Here is a 20,124-nt window from a genome sequence, read left to right on the forward strand (position 1 = left end):
GCTGTTTTGTTGATAAAAGTTCTAAGTTGGAGGTTTAAACATGTTTCAACATTCTGCTGCAACATCTGATCTTCTTCATCTTTGAGTTAAATCAAACACTTACTGGCGACAACACACAGGTATTTATCACAGTGGTGTTGAAGAGCGATGGTGGAATTCAGGACAGTGAACTCAAGCCCCACCAAACCTCTGTAGCAATGCTCCATTTGACAATTTTCCTAAGGGTGGTGCTAGTGAGCAATTTTCTTGTGACTGAATACCTCTAAAATATATATATAAATAAACAAAATTTCACCAGTCCCCATGCGCAAACCAATTTAGCTCAGTTAATGTGCCTTTTATTGAAGGGTTTTGTTTACCTGATACAAAGGCTGCAGAACTGGTGAAATTCCGGGAGCCTCACCCTAACAAACACACACACTATAAGGCTTTAATGTAGAACTGGATGAAGCATGAGTCGAACCCATGTCCCCCCGCCTTGTTGCAGATATTACCTGTGAAAAAACATACACATAAAAAGTAATAAAGAGAGGAAAAGGTAAGAAAAACTCACTTGAAATGGTGAAAATGCTCCACACGCACCCCACTCGGCACTCAGTCCTCCATTCACTCAGAGAGAGAGAGAGAGAGAGAGAGAGACAGACAGACAGACAGGCATACACAGAGAGACAGACGGACTGAGAAAAACAGACAGAGAGAGCGAGAGTATTCTCTCAACAGTGTTTCTATCAGACGGGCTTTACGCAGCAGAAGCAGAAACTAAAGAAGAAGACGGTAAAAGAAGAAAGAAAATAAAGACAGTTAAAGAAGAGTTGTAGAAATGGAGAATCTGTGCAGTGTGAGCGGTCTGGATCCTCTCTGGGTGAGTTCAACCTTAAACTGCTTTAGGAAATAAGTATTATTAGTTTGTCTGGTTAACTAGCATGAACTGATTTAAATCACTGAGTCAATTAAAGTACAATGTTTGATTTAAATTAAAGCGGACAGGAATGTTTGTTTATACATTACTACCTGTTTACCTGTTTACACATCACTCACTTGTTTATACATTACTCACCTGTTTACTTGTTTATACATCACTCACTTGTTTATACATTACTACCTGTTTACCTGTTTACACATCACTCACTTGTTTAAACATTACTCACCTGTTTACTTGTTTATACATTACTCACCTGTTTACTTGTTTATACATCACTCACTTGTTTAAACATTACTCACCTGTTTACTTGTTCATACATCACTCACCTGTTTATACATCATTTGCCTGTTTACTTGTTTAAACATCACCCACTTGTTTATACATTACTCACCTGTTTACTTCTTTACACATCACTACCGTTTACCTGTTGAAATATCACACACCTATTTATACATTAATCATTCCTGTTTTCACATCACTCACCTGTTTATATATCACTTACCTATGTATCTACTAACACATCACTCACCTGTTTAACTGTGTACACGTCACTAACCCTGTTTCCACATTAATCCCCTGTTTACCTGTTTATACATCACTCTCTTGTTTGCATGTCACTCACCTTATTTGTTCATACTGTACATCACTCACGTGACGGTGAAATGTGGACACTGACTTTGAGATTTGATACACAGTGTTTTCTGGTTTCAGGACTGGAACCTGACTTGGTACACATCCCGTCCAGACCTAACCCAGTGTTTCCAGCACACTGTACTGGTGTGGTTCCCCTGTATTTACCTGTGGACCTGTTCTCCTCTTTACCTGCTGTACCTGCAGCTCCGCCCACACCAAGGCATCATCCCGCTGTCCAAACTGTGCTGCAGCAAGACGGTATGAAAACAGTGCTGAGGCTTAATCAGTTCCAGGTTCAGGACTCAGAGTTCTAACTATGGTCCAAATCGGGTGTCTCTGGTCTCTCTGGTTTTTCGTCTAAACCTGGTCCCTCTGGTATAAACATGATCTCTCTGGTCTCAATCTCATCTCTTTGGTCTCATTCTGGTCTCCCTGGTCTATATCTCCTCTCTCTGGTGTCTGGACTTTTGTCTAAACCTGGTCCCTCTGGTCTAAACCTGGTCTCTCTGGTCTGAACCTGATCTTTCTCGTCTCTGGTCTAAGCTTGGTGTCTGTTGCAGCTCCTGGGTCTCAGTCTGGCTTCCTTCGGTCTTCTGGAGATGTTTTACTTCCTGGTGAAGAGGAATCAGGAGATGCACAGCCACTTGGTGATCCTGATGGGTCCATTGATCAGGAGCCTCACCCTGGTATGTTACTGGTCCTTTGTATGGACACTGGTTGCCATGGCAATGGACCAGATCCAATGGTCCCTCAGAATGGCCACCTAAAAAACAATCAAACCAAAACTGTTGCTCATCTGTTGTTCAATTCACTCACAAGAACATCCTTGCTTCCTCCTCCTCCTCCTCCTCCTCCTCCTCCTCCTCCTCCTCCTCCTCCTCCTCCTCCTCCTCCTCAGGTTTTTGCTGTTGTTATTATCCAATTAGAAAGAATAAAGGGTGTTCGTTCATCCGTCCTCCTCTTCCTGTTCTGGACTCTTCTGTTTCTTTGCTCCCTCGCTCCTCTGAAGGCTGATGTCGAGCAGATTATTGATCAGGTACAAATGATTTTATTATTTATAATTTACACTCATGGTTTAAATCTCTGCAGTAGTTAATGTGAGGTGGAATGGCACCTCCCTGGGCTCAGGGGGTCAGCTGTGATCTGGACTCTACTGGACTGTGGAGGATCAGTGGAGACTGATGTTAGTTTCATTAACCAAGAAGTTTTGGCGCGTTTTTGTTTTGTTTCAGTTTAGTTGTAAAGGGAACATAATGGATGCCAGGTGTGACTGTGGAGTGTGAGTTTGTGTGAGTTTGTTTTAATGTTTTCCCCCTATGTTCTTCGCTTTCAGCTGCAGTATTTCACAGCTCTGAATGTAATTTCCTGTGGATGTGTGAAGTGTGTCTGTGTTCACCATTTCTTAGGAAGCAGTTCAAAGTTAGTTGTTAATTACATAGAAGGATTCCTGGACAAACAAGTGTTTCTGTGAACTTGGAGTCCATAAGTTTCCACTGAGTTACTTAAGTCTCTTTGGGAAAAACCTGTTGAATGTATGAAGGAATATGAAAAAATGAGGTTTGTGGAGTTGTTACCTCAAAGTGAATAGTCATTTATTATTTGTAATAGCCTCATGTCTTCTAAAGACAGTTGCAGAACTATTAAAAAATGTAATGTGCTTTTCTGTGGTTACTAGCCATTTACATTACAAGGGAAATTAAAATCTCAAATTCATGTTTAGAATTCTTTCAATTTAATACTGATGCAGATACGTGATTGATATTTTAATATATATCCACATGTTTTATTTATATATATATATCACTTAAATAACTTGAAATGTTGTCTGCTCATTGCCGTTCCAGGGTTTTTCTTCAGATGCTGTCCGTTTCGTGGCGTTCTTCATCTGTTTTTCCCTCCAACTCATCCAGCTCATCCTCAGCTGTGTCTCTGACCGCAGACCACTCTCTGAAAAACACACCTACGTCCAGGTAACACACACACACACCTACGTCCAGGTAACACACACACACCTACATCCAGGTAACACACACACACCTACATCCAGGTAACACACACACATCTACATCCAGGTAACACACACACACCTACATCTAGGTAACACACACACACCTACATCCAGGTAACACACACACACCTACATCCAGGTAACACACACACACCTACATCCAGGTTACACACACACACCTACGTCCAGGTAACACACACACACCTACGTCGAGGTAACACACACACACCTACATCCAGGTAACACACACACACACCTAAATCCAGGTAACACACACACCTACATCCAGGTAACACACACACCTACGTCCAGGTAACACACACACACCTACATCCAGGTAACACACACACACCTACATCCAGGTAACACACACACACCTACATCCAGGTAACACACACACCTACGTCCAGGTAACACACACACACCTACATCCAGGTAACACACACACACCTACATCCAGGTAACACACACACCTACGTCCAGGTAACACACACACACCTACATCCAGGTAACACACACACACCTACATCCAGGTAACACACACAAACCTACATCCAGATAACACACACACCTACATCCAGGTAACACACACACCTACATCCAGGTAACACACACACACCTACATCCAGGTAACACACACACACCTACATCCAGGTAACACACACACACCTACATCCAGGTAACACACACACACCTACGTCCAGGTCACACACACACACCTACATCTAGGTAACACACACACACCTACATCCAGGTAACACACACACACCTACATCCAGGTAACACACACACACCTACGTCCAGGTAACACACACACCTACATCCAGGTAACACACACACACCTACATCCAGGTAACACACACACCTACATCCAGGTAACACACACACACCTACGTCCAGGTAACACACACACACCTACGTCCAGGTAACACACACACACCTACGTCTAGGTAACACACACACACCTACATCCAGGTAACACACACACACACCTAAATCCAGGTAACACACACACCTACATCCAGGTAACACACACACCTACGTCTAGGTAACACACACAAACCTACATCCAGGTAACACACACAAACCTACATCCAGGTAACACGCACAAACCTACATCCAGGTAACACACACAAACCTACATCCAGGTAACACACACAAACCTACATCCAGGTAACACACACACCTACGTCCAGGTAACACACACACACACCTACATCCAGGTAACACACACACACACCTACATCCAGGTAACACACACACACACACCTACATCCAGGTAACACACACACCTACATCCAAGTAACACACACACACCTACATCCAGGTAACACACACAAACCTACATCCAGGTAACACACACAAACCTACATCCAGGTAACACACACACACACCTACATCCAGGTAACACACACGCACACACCTACATCCAGGTAACACACACACCTACATCCAAGTAACACACACACACCTACATCCAGGTAACACACACACACCTACATCTAGGTAACACACACAAACCTACATCCAGGTAACACACACACCTACATCCAGGTAACACACACACACCTACATCCAGGTAACACACACACACACCTACATCCAGGTAACACACACACACCTACATCCAGGTAACACACACACACCTATGTCCAGGTAACACACACACACCTACATCCAGGTAACACACACACCTACATCCAGGTAACACACACAAACCTACATCCAGGTAACACACACAAACCTACATCCAGGTAACACACACACCTACATCCAGGTAACACACACACACCTACATCCAGGTAACACACACAAACCTACATCCAGGTAACACACACACCTACATCCAGGTAACACACACACACCTACATCCAGGTAACACACACAAACCTACATCCAGGTAACACACACAAACCTACATCCAGGTAACACACACACACACCTACATCCAGGTAACACACACGCACACACCTACATCCAGGTAACACACACACCTACATCCAAGTAACACACACACACCTACATCCAGGTAACACACACACACCTACATCTAGGTAACACACACAAACCTACATCCAGGTAACACACACACCTACATCCAGGTAACACACACACACCTACATCCAGGTAACACACACACACACACCTACATCCAGGTAACACACACACACCTACATCCAGGTAACACACACACACCTATGTCCAGGTAACACACACACACCTACATCCAGGTAACACACACACCTACATCCAGGTAACACACACAAACCTACATCCAGGTAACACACACAAACCTACATCCAGGTAACACACACACCTACATCCAGGTAACACACACACACCTACATCCAGGTAACACACACAAACCTACATCCAGGTAACACACACACCTACATCCAGGTAACACACACACACCTACATCCAGGTAACACACACAAACCTACATCCAGGTAACACACACACCTACATCCAGGTAACACACACACACCTACATCCAGGTAGCACACACAAACCTACATCCAGGTAACACACACACCTACATCCAGGTAACACACACACACCTACATCCAGGTAACACACACAAACCTACATCCAGGTAACACACACACCTACATCCAGGTAACACACACACACCTACATCCAGGTAACACACACACACCTACATCCAGGTAACACACACACCTATGTCCATGAGTTGAATCATCACCTTTTTAATTAATCAGTGGTTTGTCCTGACAAACATGTTAAATATGAGGTTAAAAGACATCATTTTTCTGTTATTAGAACCAATGTCCAGAAGAAGATGCTTCGTTTCTCTCCAAGTTCTTCTTCTTCTGGTTCAGCAGGTACGAACGAACAATCAAACTAATACTACGAATAATAATAATAATAATAGTAATAATAATAATAATAATAATAATAATAATAATAATAATAATAATAATAATTATAGTTTTTTTCTTCCTGTCAGTTTGGTGGTTCAGGGTTACCGGCGCCCCCTGCAAGCTTTGGACCTCTGGCCCCTGCGGGACCAGGACTCATCGATCCGGATCATGACAGACTTGGACAAGTTGTGGACTCAGAACTGCCAACATCAACTGCAGTATGGCATACACATTTCATATTTAAATTAATTATTATTCATATTAATTATATTCAATCGGTAATCGCACCTGTCTTTTGTTTTGATGTTCCACAGGGAGGAGTCTAAAGGTTTTGGACTGTCCTGGTCCCGCTCCAGTAGCCGGTCTTGGTCCCGGTCCTGGCGTCGTGGGTCTGACGCACTGACAGAAAAAACACAGCTGCTGAGGAAGAGCAGGAAGAGGCAAGGATACATCCTCTTCCTCTTGCAGGCTCTGGGTCGCAGCTTTGGGTTGTACTTCTTGTGTGGGACGCTGTGTCTCCTCCTGCACGATGCCTTCATGTTCGCCGTGCCACAGGTGCTGAGGTGAGTCAGAGACAGAGAGTATTTATTCTTCATTTATTATTGTATTGTTGGTATTTTTTTTAAATTGTTTTTGGCGTCAGCTTGCTGCTGGACTTCATGCAGGATAAAGAAGCTGCGTTGTGGAAAGGATTCTTCTTCGCCTCGCTGCTATTCCTGCTCTCCTGTCTGCAGTCTCTCCTGCATCATCAGTACATGTTTCACAACTTCACTGTTGGCATGAGGCTGAAGACTGCCGTCATGGGACTCGTCTACAGGAAGGTAACAGACAGACAGAGAGACCTCCTCTCACAGTAGTGTGGTAGATTGATCATCCTCTACATAGTCCTCTATGTAGTCCTCTATCATCCTTTACATAGTCCTCTACGTAGTCCTCTATGTAGTCCTCTATCATCCTTTACATAGTCCTCTACATAGTCCTCTATGTAGTCCTCTATCATCCTTTACATAGTCCTCTATGTAGTCCTCTATCATCCTTTACATAGTCCTCTATGTAGTCCTCTATCATCCTTTACATAGTCCTCTATGTAGTCCTCTATATCATCCTCTACATAGTCCTCTACATAGTCCTCTATATCATCCTTTACATAGTCCTCTATGTAGTCCTCTATATCATCCTCTACATAGTCCTCTACATAGTCCTCTATATCATCCTCTACATATTCCTCTACATAGTCCTCTATATCATCCTCTACATAGTCCTCTACATAGTCCTCTATATCATCCTCTACATAGTCCTCTACATAGTCCTCTATATCATCCTTTACATAGTCCTCTATGTAGTCCTCTACATAGTCCTCTATATCATCCTTTACATAGTCCTCTACATAGTCCTCTACATAGTCCTCTATATCATCCTTTACATAGTCCTCTATGTAGTCCTCTATATCATCCTTTACATAGTCCTCTACGTAGTCCTCTATATCATCCTTTACATAGTCCTCTACATAGTCCTCTATATCATCCTTTACATAGTCCTCTACATAGTCCTCTATGTAGTCCTCTATCATCCTTTACATAGTCCTCTATGTAGTCCTCTATATCATCCTTTACATAGTCCTCTATGTAGTCCTCTATATCATCCTCTACATAGTCCTCTACATAGTCCTCTATATCATCCTCTACATAGTCCTCTACATAGTCCTCTATATCATCCTCTACATATTCCTCTACATAGTCCTCTATATCATCCTTTACATAGTCCTCTATGTAGTCCTCTACATAGTCCTCTATATCATCCTTTACATAGTCCTCTACATAGTCCTCTATATCATCCTTTACATAGTCCTCTATGTAGTCCTCTATATCATCCTTTACATAGTCCTCTACATAGTCCTCTATATATCATGCTTTACATAGTCCTCTATATAGTCCTCTATGTAGTCCTCTCCAATGTCCTCTGTATAGTCTTCTATGTTGTACTATAGTCCTCTACATAGTCTTTTAAATAGTCCTCTATAGAAATATCTTCATAGTCCTATATATGGCCCTCTATATAGACGTATACATAGTCCGCTATATAGTAATATACATGGTCCTCTGCATAGTCCTCTATTTAGACATCTACATAGTTTTTTATAAAGTCCTCTACACAGTCCTCTACAAAGTCCGCTTTATATTCCTCTTCGTACCTCTATATAGAAGTGATCAGCAGTGATGTCAATAAAGTTTGTGTGTTTGAATCATTCGTGTCCACTGATCAGCAGCGATGTGATTAAGTTTTGTGTGTTTGAATCCTCAGTGTCTGCTGATCAGCAGTTCGGCTCGGCGCCAGTGTACCCTGGGAGAGATCGTTAATCTGGTTTCAGCCGACACTCAGAAGCTGATGGACTTTGTAGTTTATTTCAACAGCATTTGGTTGACGCCCATCGAGATCTCACTCTGCTTCTACTTCCTGTGGCAGGTATGAACAAAAACAACCTGGCGTCAGAGACGAGCCTCTCTGTGATTGGTTGATTGATTATTGATTGATCGACAGCTCCTTGGTCCATCTTCTCTGGCTGGTATAATTGCTGTCGTTCTGAATTGTTGATTGATTATTGATTGATCGACTTGGTCCATCTTCTCTGGCTTGTGTCATTGCTGTCGTTCTGATTGATTGATTGATTATTGATTGGTTGACAGCTCCTTGGCCCGTCTGCTCTGGCTGGTATCATTACTGTCTTTCTGATCTTTCCTCTGAATGGATTCATCGCTAAAATTAGAAGCAAACTGCAGGTAAGAAACAGTTTGATGGCGTTGGATCAGATGTGGATCGACTGGTTGAACAAGAATTTGCTGGTTCTCAGGAAGTTCAGATGAAGTTCATGGACGGTCGGCTCAAACTGATGAATGAGATCCTGAGTGGTGTGAAGATTCTCAAGTTTTACGCCTGGGAGGAAGCGTTCCTTAGACGCGTTGGTGTCCAGAGAGACGGAGAACTTCAGGCCCTGAAGAAGTCTCAGATCCTCTACTCCGTCTCTTTGGCGTCCTTCAACTCCTCTTCCTTCCTGGTGAGTCGTACTCAGATTAACGTCTGCTGGACCAATCAGGAGGGCTGTGACATCACCCCCCTCACTCAGTGATTGGTCAGTTGTAAAAGTGAAAGAAGGTGGGCATCACTTTTCACATGAGGTCAACATTATGATTCCAGCACCCTTTCAAAAGAAAATTCAAGTCATTTTCATGGTTGAATGAAAAAATGGTTAAAATGAAAATATAATACCCAAAAAGTAAAATAAAGAAAGCTAATAAATATGGAAAATACAATAAGTCAAGTTAGTGTAATAACACTCCAATGCATAACAATTCTAAAATGTCCTTTTTCCTTTGTCTTTATGTATCAGACAATCTGTCTTCTGTTGATTTAATTAAATAAATGTTACTTTAAGCAGAATAGCCCCATTGACATTTTCAATCTATTTTCCTGGTAGTGGCAGGGTAAAAGTTTCTTTATATAAAAAAACACAAATAACGGACTGAAAAACAAAATAATATATTTATTTTATATAATATATCTTTTTAAAATGTCACATAAAAGAGACAACTGAGCATGTAACTGTTTCTCTCTGTTGTGAGTTTTTTTTAAATTATTATTATATCTTCTCTGATCAGATCGCCTTCTCGGTGTTTGCCGTCTACGTGTCGATCGATGAGCGAAATGTTCTAGACGCTCAAAAAATATTTGTTTCCGTCGCTCTCATCAACATCCTGAAGAATCCTCTGAGTCAGCTTCCCTTCGCCATGAGCACCACCATGCAGGCACGTCTATTTTATTTCTGTACCTTGTGGGTGAAATACATTGCCACAAATATCACAAAAAATATGAATAATATACATGATATAAATGATTTCATTCTGATAAATTATTATAAATGTCCTTCCCATGAATTGAACTTTCCTCTCTCCCTGGAGATTAATTTCCTGTTGTATGTTACTTTTACATTTCTGTGGATGTCACATGACTGATCTGTTTTTAATCGATCTGATTTGTTGTGATCAGGCTGTTGTCTCGCTCAGACGTCTGGGAAACTTCCTGTGTCAAGATGAAGTGAAGCCTGACAACGTGGAGAGACTTCCTCAAAGTAAAGGTATGACATCACACACACACACACACACACACACACACACACACACACACACACACACACACACACACACACACACACACACACACACCTGTCTGACACTGTTTCACCTGTTGCTTAACACCAAGACTGGAAGCAGGGCTAAACTGATAGGATATCTTAGTTTGAATGACCAAATCTTGAAGCTTTAATGACAAATTTTAATGTTTTTTTAGATTGAAGATTGAAGATTAACTTAACTTTGACCTCTGCTTGTATTCTGTTTTCTTTTATTGTTTGGCCATTTAAAGAAATCTATTTATTTTATTCATAAATGTACAACAAGTTGCCTATCAGACTAGATGTTGGAACCCGATGGAACCATACAGAACCACATAGAACCCTGTTGTGTCTTCAGGCGGAGACGCCGTGGCGATAGAGGGTGGCTCCTTCTCCTGGATCAGTGACGGGCCACCGTGTCTGCAGAGGATCAACATGAAGGTGGAGGCGGGCTCCCTGGTGGCCGTGGTCGGCCATGTTGGCTCGGGGAAGTCATCCCTGCTCTCTGCCATGTTAGGAGAGATGGAGAGGAGGAGTGGCTCCGTCTCCATCAAGGTAACGACAAAGAACATATATGTATACATATATGTATTATTACCTCAAGCACAAGAACAAGAGGTCGTATGTTCGGTTTGGTTTGTTTGTTGGTCTGTTTGTCAGCAGGATAACAGAAAAACTACCAGCCTGATATCCATGAATATGTTGAAAGGGTGTAGCAGGGTTAGGATGAGGTTTGGGCTCGAGGAAGAACCTATTTCATGTCGGAGCAGATCTGAATTACTGAGATACGCATTTAAATCTGTGATGTCATATCAAGGGGCGGAGCTAAGCCAGAATGACAACACTGTTTCCTTGAAGATTCAGTCAATAGTTTTGGTCTCTGGATTCTGTTCATCTTGAGTTTGAGCTTCAGACAGATAGTCAGAACTCCAACATGAAACTTTGTCAGCTCTTAGTTATTTCAGGTAAATGTTTACTCAGGAGAGACCAAATCAAACCCAGGAAGTCATTCACTTTGTGCTTACAGTGGTGAAAGAAGTACTCTTCTTTTACTTAAGAAAAAGTAGTCCAGCTTTCAAATGTTTACCATTATAACATACTTCAAGTACCAAAAGTAAAACGGTAGAACTGTATGATGAGAATCTTGAAAGTCAAGAATCTTTTTAAAAGTTTCTGAATTTCTGTATGTCATAGTAGGACCCTGTCTGGGTGATAATGCAGGTTATTTTTGACTGTGGCGGTGCAGGGTTCGGTGGCCTACGTCTCCCAGCAGGCCTGGATCCAGAACGCCTCTTTGAAGGACAACATTCTGTTTGGTTCAGAGAGAAAGGAGAGCTGGTACCATCGCGTGCTGGAGGCCTGCGCTCTGCTGCCGGACCTGGACATCCTACCCGCCGGAGACAGCACAGAGATCGGGGAGAAGGTGCCAACACTGACCACTGAACCCCTCAGGGGTTAGGGTCTGTTGACATGTTTAACCAAATAAAGATACTTAGACTATTTATTGTTGACTGTTGTTTACTGTATGTTTATTGATGGTGTATTTACTGACTGCAGGGTCTGAACCTGTCTGGGGGTCAGAAGCAGAGGGTGAGTCTAGCTCGGGCTGTCTACAGGAAGTCAGATGTTTACCTGCTGGACGACCCACTGTCAGCTGTAGACGCTCACGTGGGACAACACATATTTGACCGCGTCATTGGACCCAGAGGACTCCTCAAAGACAAGGTAAGACCCTTTACCTAAACCCACAATCTGATCAACGTGGACATTGTTGGCCCTTTGAGTCCACCAGTGGATCCTGGTTGTGTGTGACTTTGGCATTGGCCTCCGAGAGGTCTTCCCAGAACACAGGGGGCCATCAGCTCTCCAGCTGTTCTTCATGCCTTTATCCAGCTGTTCTCTAGACGGGTGATTCCTGACAAGATCCTCACAGTTTAATAAATATGATGTGTTTCCTTTTAGACCCGGGTGCTGGTAACTCACGGCCTCAGCTTCCTGTCTAAAGCAGACCTGATCCTGGTGATGGAGGAGGGTCAGATCTCAGAGATGGGCTCCTACATGGCACTGATGGACAGGAAGGGAGCCTTTGCCAAATTTATCCACACCTTCGTTGGGAAACAGCGCAGGGAGGGCTCCGCCCCCAGAGACAAGAGTAGGACCCTGAATTTAACTTATCTTAACTTGGTGTAGAACTCAGATGTAATGTATGTGTGTAGAACTGTGGATATGTGTGTGTTTGTAGGCAGCAGGAAGTCGGTGTCTCGCCTCAGTATGACGGATTTCTCCATCGATCTTTCTCTGGAGCAACTGATCAGGTAGAAAGACAAATTGAAACAGGTCTTCAGATGTTTAATGATCCACGAAAATACAGCCTTATATGTCATAATAATACACGCAATAAATATACTGTGTGTGTGTGTGTGCGTTCTAGTTGTGATATGGGCAGTGCCAGTGTTCAGATGATGGATTCTGTTGATCAGGACCTTGCTGAGGATGCTGGGAAACTCACAGAGGATGACAAGGCTCACACAGGAAGGGTGGGTCCTTCTTTGCACCATTAATGATGGATTCAAAAACCTCAGGGGAGATTCAGATCCTGTTTTCAGACACCAGAGTGACATGTTTCTGTTGACGCCGCGACGTTCTCCTCCTGTTGTCAGGTGAAGCTGCAGATGTACAGAGAATATTTCAGGACCGTCGGCCTGACCTTCATCATGACCATCATCTTCCTCTGCGCCTTCCAGCAGGCCGCCTCGTTGGCCTACAACTATTGGCTGAGCCTGTGGGCCGACGAGCTGCCTGTCAACGGCACGCAGAGCGACCACCAACTGAAGCTAAGCGTCTTTGCAGCGCTTGGCTTCACTCAGGGTGGGTCAAAGGTCATCACACGGCTCACACTGATTCGAAGTAGATGCTGATATATATATATGTTCACATCAAGCATGACATTGTGTGACTCTCGGAAACAAATGTTGTCTCCTGGGTCCGTGGTCCTCCAGAGGTCTATGATAGTAGCTAGTATTAGTCCAGAGACCAGACCAGACTACGTGGAGAAACCAGAGACTGTCTACGGTCCAAATAACAATGTCTCTGCCGTGTTTATGTCTAGATGACCTTATTAGGAGTGTTAATGGAGCAGCTACAACGTTAGCATAGCCTAGCACCCATCAACCAGACTCCATTCAGAAAACAAGCATTTTAAAAGTTGTTAGCTTGTCAGACCTAACAAATCATGACTATAGACTTTTTTTTACTAATAACCATCATTATGGAGTTATTTCAGCACTGTGGCCATTAAAACCGGCCTGTTGTGTTTCAGCGTTGGCGATGTTTGGAACGACGCTCGCCATTGCTCTGGCTGGTATCGTAGCGTCGCGCCACCTTCACGTCGACCTCCTCCACAGTGTGCTGCACTCCCCCATGTCTTTCTTTGAGGTGACGCCCAGCGGAAACCTCCTGAACCGCTTCTCTAAAGAGATCGACGCCATCGACTGCATGATTCCCGACGGGCTGAAGATGATGCTGGGCTACCTCTTCAAGCTGCTGGAGGTCTGCATCATCCTGTTGTTGGCCACGCCCTTCACAGGCCTGGTGCTCCTCCCCCTCACCGGCGTCTACATCTTCATACAGGTAAAAACCACCTGGACTTCTCTGAGGTTTAGCTCTTCATGTGGTTCTAACTTGTGGCGCTTCTGGTTCTCCAGAGTTTCTACGTGTCATCTTCCTGTCAGCTGCGACGCCTGGAAGCGGTGAGTCGCTCACCGATCTACAGCCACTTCAACGAGACGGTGCAGGGCGCCAGCGTCATCCGAGCCTTCGGTGAACAGCCCCGCTTCATCCTCCAGGCCGACCGCCGCATCGACAACAACCAGCAAGCTTACTTCCCTCGCTTCGTTGCCACCAGGTTCATTCAAACGTGGATCATTTTTTAATCATGTTTGTCATAATTGTAAGATTTAGCTTCATTATTTTTGCATTTGCCACCCTGAACAGGATAAGCAGTTGATAATGGATGGATGGATATTTTGCTGCATGTTTTGGTATTTATTATTTTTTTATTACATGGATTTCTGTCAGGTGGTTGGCTGTGAATCTGGAGTTTTTGGGGAACCTGTTGGTTTTGGCTGCTGCCATCCTGTCGGTGCGAGGTCGGGATGAACTCAGCCCGGGCATCGTTGGACTGGCAGTGACCCACTCCCTCCAGGTCAAAAACCCTTTAACTACATGGATTTTAAACCAGGAAACCATACTGACTTTATAGACGCAGAGTTTATGTTCAGCTCAAGTAGAGAATCTATTATCAAAATAGTTTATATGGACATTTCAGTTTGTAGAAGTGAAACAAGTTGTCAGAATAAAATGACTTGGTTCAAAATATCTCACATTTAAGGGACATCTCCCACACAAAACCTCATGTCATTAAATGCCTGCTATGTAACTAATACAACTCAACGCAGATTTGATTGATGGGTTGATTTTCATTTATGGAATAGAATTTGATTTAAAATTTAAGTGAAAACTTGTATTTCCAACAATATGTTAGAAGCCAAAGTCGACACAAAGAAGTTGTTCAACATAAAAATGACACAAAAAAACATAACAAATACTTGAAAAATCACCATGACAACACAAAACGAGAGCAGCAAAAATTTAAATATCACTGTTAGCTCTGTAAACACTGCAGCTACCGGCACCATTGAAATATAGCTTCAGATCAAATCCTGTATCTTGTGTCTGTTGTTCTCTGCAGATTTAAGACAAACAAACAGACAAAGAAAGCTTCAGATGAATGATTTTGTTTGTGTTTGTGTGTTCGCAGGTGACAGGAATCCTGAGCTGGATTGTTCGATCCTGGACTGATGTGGAGAACAACATTGTGTCGGTGGAGAGAGTCAAAGAGTACGACAACACACCCAAAGAGGTCTGAAGAAATATTCTTCTTCTTCTAGTTTCTTCTTCTTGTAGTTCTTCTTTGGTTATGGAGCTATGCTTGTCAATCATCCAGCCCTCCTGACCCGATGTGTCTCCCCAGGCAGCCTGGACCCTCGAGGGCAGTTTGCTGCCGGCAGCCTGGCCGACCACAGGAAACATCCAGTTTGAAGACTACGGGCTGCAGTACCGTAAAGGTTTGGACTGGGCTTTAAACGACATCTGCATCAACATCCAGGGCAGAGAAAAGGTCAGCGATGTTCAGAAATCTCATGTTATGAGGGTTTCTTTAAAGGAATGATCGTACCACTACCCTTAAAGTGATGCGGTATCAATGCAGGACTTCATTCGATGTCCATCATGTGATAGAAGCTGTGTGTTCCACTGAGAAATAGAAATATATGAGGGGAAACAACCCAATGATGTGTAATAAGTTAATAATGGTTGAATAAAATGATGCATTGACAGGTGGGGATTGTTGGAAGGACGGGCGCTGGGAAGTCGTCTCTGACTTTGGGAATCTTCCGAATTCTAGAAGCAGCAAAGGGACGGATCTTCATCGATGGAGTCAACATCTCTCAGATCGGCCTTCATGACCTCCGCTCTAGAATCACCATCATCCCTCAGGTCAGTACGGGAAATACTGCAAACCGTGGTACACTGAAAATACTGCAGAACAAATACTACTGTAGTACAAATTCCATAGCACACTGGAAAAACAAATACTGTAGTACATTGAAAAATGAGTACAGTACAAATTCAGGAGTGCACTTATACTGCAGTACAAATATTGTAGTACACTAGAAATACTGCAGTACACATACTGTAATAGACTGGAAATACTGCTGTACAAATAATGTAGTACAGTAAAAAGCTTTACGGTGACCTCTGACCTTTCTTTCCCAGGACCCTGTGCTGTTTTCTGGTTCTCTGAGGATGAACTTGGACCCCTTTGATACCTGTTCAGAAGAGGATCTGTGGAAAGCTCTGGAACTGGCTCATCTCAGCAGCTTTGTGTCCGCACTGCCACAAAAACTGGACCATCAGTGCTGTGAAGGAGGAGAGAACTTCAGGTAGACCCACCGACGGTACACCTGGACAAGCTTCACATGAGCAACACCAGAGGACAGGTGTATAACGGCAACAATCAAACTCACATGTTTTGTCTCAGTCTCGGTCAGAGGCAGCTGCTGTGTTTGGCCAGAGCTCTCCTGAGGAAGACCAAGATCCTGGTTCTGGATGAAGCCACAGCAGCCGTGGACCTGAAGACAGACCAGCTGATCCAGTCCACCATTCGTACTCAGTTTGATGACTGTACAGTCCTCACCATTGCACACCGTCTCAACACCATCATGGACTACACCAGGTATTTAGGAGTAGTTTTTATTGGGTTTTAAGGCAGCATATATAAGATGAGATGAATGAAGGTCTTAGCAGTGCAGCCTTCAGTGTAACTCAACACTACTCAGAACCATCAATGTTGGTCTTATTAGTTGTTAGGAGATCCTGAAGTTATACACCGCTCCTTCTCACAGCAGCAGGTAACTTCATGAATGAAGAAAGATGTGATGGAGCTCCATCGAAGCTGTTCACATAAAATCGTTTCAGGAAGGAGAAACAAATATTTGGATTCATATATTTGTGTTTTTAGATGTCATAGTATTTCTTAGACTTTAACTCTCTGACTTATCTCTGATTTTTCTCTGAGTTGCCTCTGACTTGTCTCTCTGACTCCTTGTCTTTGACTTGCCTCTCACACTGACTCGTGTTTGACTTGTGTCTGTCTTCCCTCAGGGTCATCGTGATGGACCGAGGCTCCATTGCAGAGATGGACTCCCCGTCTCAGCTCCTCCGCCTGCAGGGTCTCTTCTACCAGATGTGTCATGAGTCCGGTTTGGACTGACATGTTTTGTTAAAAAAAACAATGTTGATGTTGGATGGACGTTCAGATCATGTTTTTCATGACAATTCGTCCTAAGTTCTCATACATCAGAATCACCCTGTTGGCTGTATCTGACCTGAGTTACCATTGATGTCCAGAGGGTGGCGCTATCACTTGTCATGAAGACTGGTTGGGCCATCCCAGCTGGAATTGGGCCAAGGCACCAGACTGTCACAGGGCTGACACATAGAGTTCATGCTTTTATTTCTGCTCACTTCTCTTTCTCCAGTCTGATTAGTTGTGACTCAGCTTCAATATGGCCACGTCCCATTTATTTTGTCTTACTTACTTGAATTGTATTTTATTATATCCCTTGTATTTTAAAGTATTAAATCCCCATAAAATATCCAAAATATCATTACAAGTAACAAAAACTTAATTTCTACCATTTAAAGGAACTTTGAATTAAAATGAGACGTTAATGAATGGATTGGATTGATGTACAAGGTTTTAATCGTTTATCTCAACCGTTTTTTTAGTTTGAGTTGTGATCTTTATTGTCTCCTTAAGATTAAAGGAATGTTGCAGCAACAGAAACACACTCTGGTTTTACTGGACACGCACACACTGATGTCCTGATAATAATAAAATAGAAAAAAGAAGGAAGTGACAGAAGAATGGAAACACACACACACACACACACACACACACACACACACACACACACACACACACACACACACACACACACACACCGTGTGTCTGGAGGTACTGAGTCACAAAGACGACACACACAAAAGAGTCCTACCTTGAGGTGTTTCTTCATCAATCTCATCATGGACGTCCAGTGGGTCTGCTGCACTTTGAGTCTGCTGTTTGTTAAAGGAGGTGGGCTCCCACACACACACACACACACACACACACACACACAAAAAGATTGTGTAGTATCTTTAAAGTTGTGATGTTTTATTCTTTATGTAAATATGTTAAAAATATAGAAGTATATAAGTGTGTGTGTGTGTGTGTGTGTGTGTTTATAGATGGTGTGTTTTAATATTTGTGTTTATATGTGTGTGCTTTTACATGTATGTGTGTATTTATATATACATAATTGTATTTATATGTCTTTGTCTGTTTATATACGGTTTATTCAGAAAGTGTTCAATGTTTTTTCACATTTTATCATGTTGCAGTCTTATACTAAAATCATTTGAATTCATTTATTCCCATCATTAACACATCATAGACCATAATCACAAAGCGGAAACTAGAAAATGTCTGCAAATCTATTCAAAAGGAAACATTTTAATATCACATTGACAGTATTTTGACCCTTTGCTATGACACTTATGATGCCCAAGAGGCTCAGGTGCCTCCCATTTCTCTTGATAACCTTTAAGATGTTGTCCCCCCCCCCACACACACACACACACACAGCCCTGGGCTCTGGAGATGACGGCTGGTCCACGACCGTGCAGTCGGAGGTCCGAGCCATCGAGGGCTACCCGGTGGTGCTGCCCTGCACCTTCAGCCACCCACAGCACTCCAAGCATTCCTCCCTGCAGGTGCTGTGGCGTCTGGGCGTGGCCACCATCCTTTTCCGCTGCACCAGCCGGCCCGGGGCCCCCACCTGCGAGCCAGGGCCCCAGCAGGACCAGCGCTACCGGCTGGAGGGCAACCCGAGTGAGCACGACCTGTCACTGTGGATGAACAGCGCCACCCTGCAGGACAGTGGGCGCTATTACTGCCGGGTGGAGGTCATGGGACAAGAACACATCAGCTTTGAGGACAAGATGGGGACCAGGCTGAGGGTAGAGGGTTTGTACAGACCACTGGGAGACACTACATGCAGGTTGGTGGTTCTTTCATCCCTTCACTCACGTGTCCTTCCTGTTCACTGCAGCGCCTCCTAAGATCCTGGCTCTGTCCGTGGAGGGCAGTAAGGAGTCCGGGTACAGAGCCCTGTGTCGGGTCCAGGGCTCCCCATTGCCGGACGTCCAGTGGATCGGCCCAGACGACCTGCTGGAGGGTTCCTCGGTGGCTCCACTGGCTAAAGGCTCGGCGGCTCACTACCAAACCATCAGCCAGCTGAGAGACGTGGAGCCAGACCAGCAGTATACCTGCAGCGCCTCCAACCCACTGGGAAAAGAGCAGGCCACCTTGTACGTCCTGTCCCCCCGGGCCCCGCTGTATGTGGGCGGGGCTTCACCTCCACTGCTGCTCCTCCTGTCTGTGTGTCTGGGTGCAAAGGTCCTTCTCCTGGTGGGGATGGTGGTCTGGATGGTGCAGGGGAGATCACTGCAGAGACTCTGCTGCTGGTCGAAGTAACCAAGTAACTTGCTCTCATATTACAATCAGTCTCACAGTTTGACAGTTTGTGAAATAACCCTGAAATGTAATCTATTGATTTTGTGCTCAGGGACACAAATTGTCTAATAAACATTCATTTTGATACCTAAATCTAAAGTTAATTTTGTTATCAAAGTTTTCAAAGGGGAATTTATAATTATCATTATTATTATTATTATTATTATTATTATTATTATTATTATTATTATTATTATTATTATTATTATTACCATGTTTATTATTAATCACTTCACCAAAAAAGTATTTATTTTCCTGATTAACGTCCAATAAACTCCTGGTGATAACTTTTTAGTGTTTTAAATTATAAAGATGTTTATTGAGATCAATATA

The 20,124-nt window shown here is 43.4% G+C and overlaps 2 protein-coding genes across 2 annotated transcripts; both read left to right on the forward strand.

Annotated features, from left to right (window-relative positions):
* The first annotated feature begins 770 nt into the window (after positions 1-770).
* On the forward strand, positions 771-17,623 carry LOC311024415 (multidrug resistance-associated protein 1-like). The gene is made up of 30 exons (XM_084026813.1): positions 771-862; positions 1,634-1,813; positions 2,116-2,241; positions 2,454-2,591; positions 3,400-3,525; positions 6,348-6,409; positions 6,535-6,666; positions 6,808-7,011; positions 7,092-7,269; positions 8,750-8,911; positions 9,133-9,225; positions 9,297-9,500; positions 10,102-10,248; positions 10,490-10,577; positions 10,972-11,168; positions 11,860-12,036; positions 12,171-12,338; positions 12,576-12,765; positions 12,856-12,928; positions 13,045-13,150; positions 13,274-13,481; positions 13,933-14,243; positions 14,318-14,517; positions 14,691-14,817; positions 15,433-15,534; positions 15,646-15,792; positions 16,011-16,169; positions 16,449-16,615; positions 16,714-16,908; positions 17,337-17,623. The coding sequence occupies exons 1-30, from the start codon at positions 821-823 to the stop codon at positions 17,443-17,445; spliced, it is 4,518 nt and encodes a 1,505-aa protein (XP_083882939.1). The 5' UTR covers positions 771-820; the 3' UTR covers positions 17,446-17,623.
* A 615-nt stretch (positions 17,624-18,238) lies between these two features.
* LOC311025208 (sialic acid-binding Ig-like lectin 15) lies at positions 18,239-19,807 on the forward strand. Its single transcript, XM_084028000.1, has 3 exons — positions 18,239-18,312; positions 18,862-19,242; positions 19,328-19,807. The coding sequence occupies exons 1-3, from the start codon at positions 18,261-18,263 to the stop codon at positions 19,750-19,752; spliced, it is 858 nt and encodes a 285-aa protein (XP_083884126.1). The 5' UTR covers positions 18,239-18,260; the 3' UTR covers positions 19,753-19,807.
* Positions 19,808-20,124: the final 317 nt, after the last annotated feature.

The sequence above is a fragment of the Eutrigla gurnardus genome (assembly GCF_963514095.1).
Source record: "Eutrigla gurnardus genome assembly, chromosome: 14".
In the NCBI taxonomy this organism is placed as follows: Eukaryota; Metazoa; Chordata; class Actinopteri; order Perciformes; family Triglidae; genus Eutrigla; species Eutrigla gurnardus.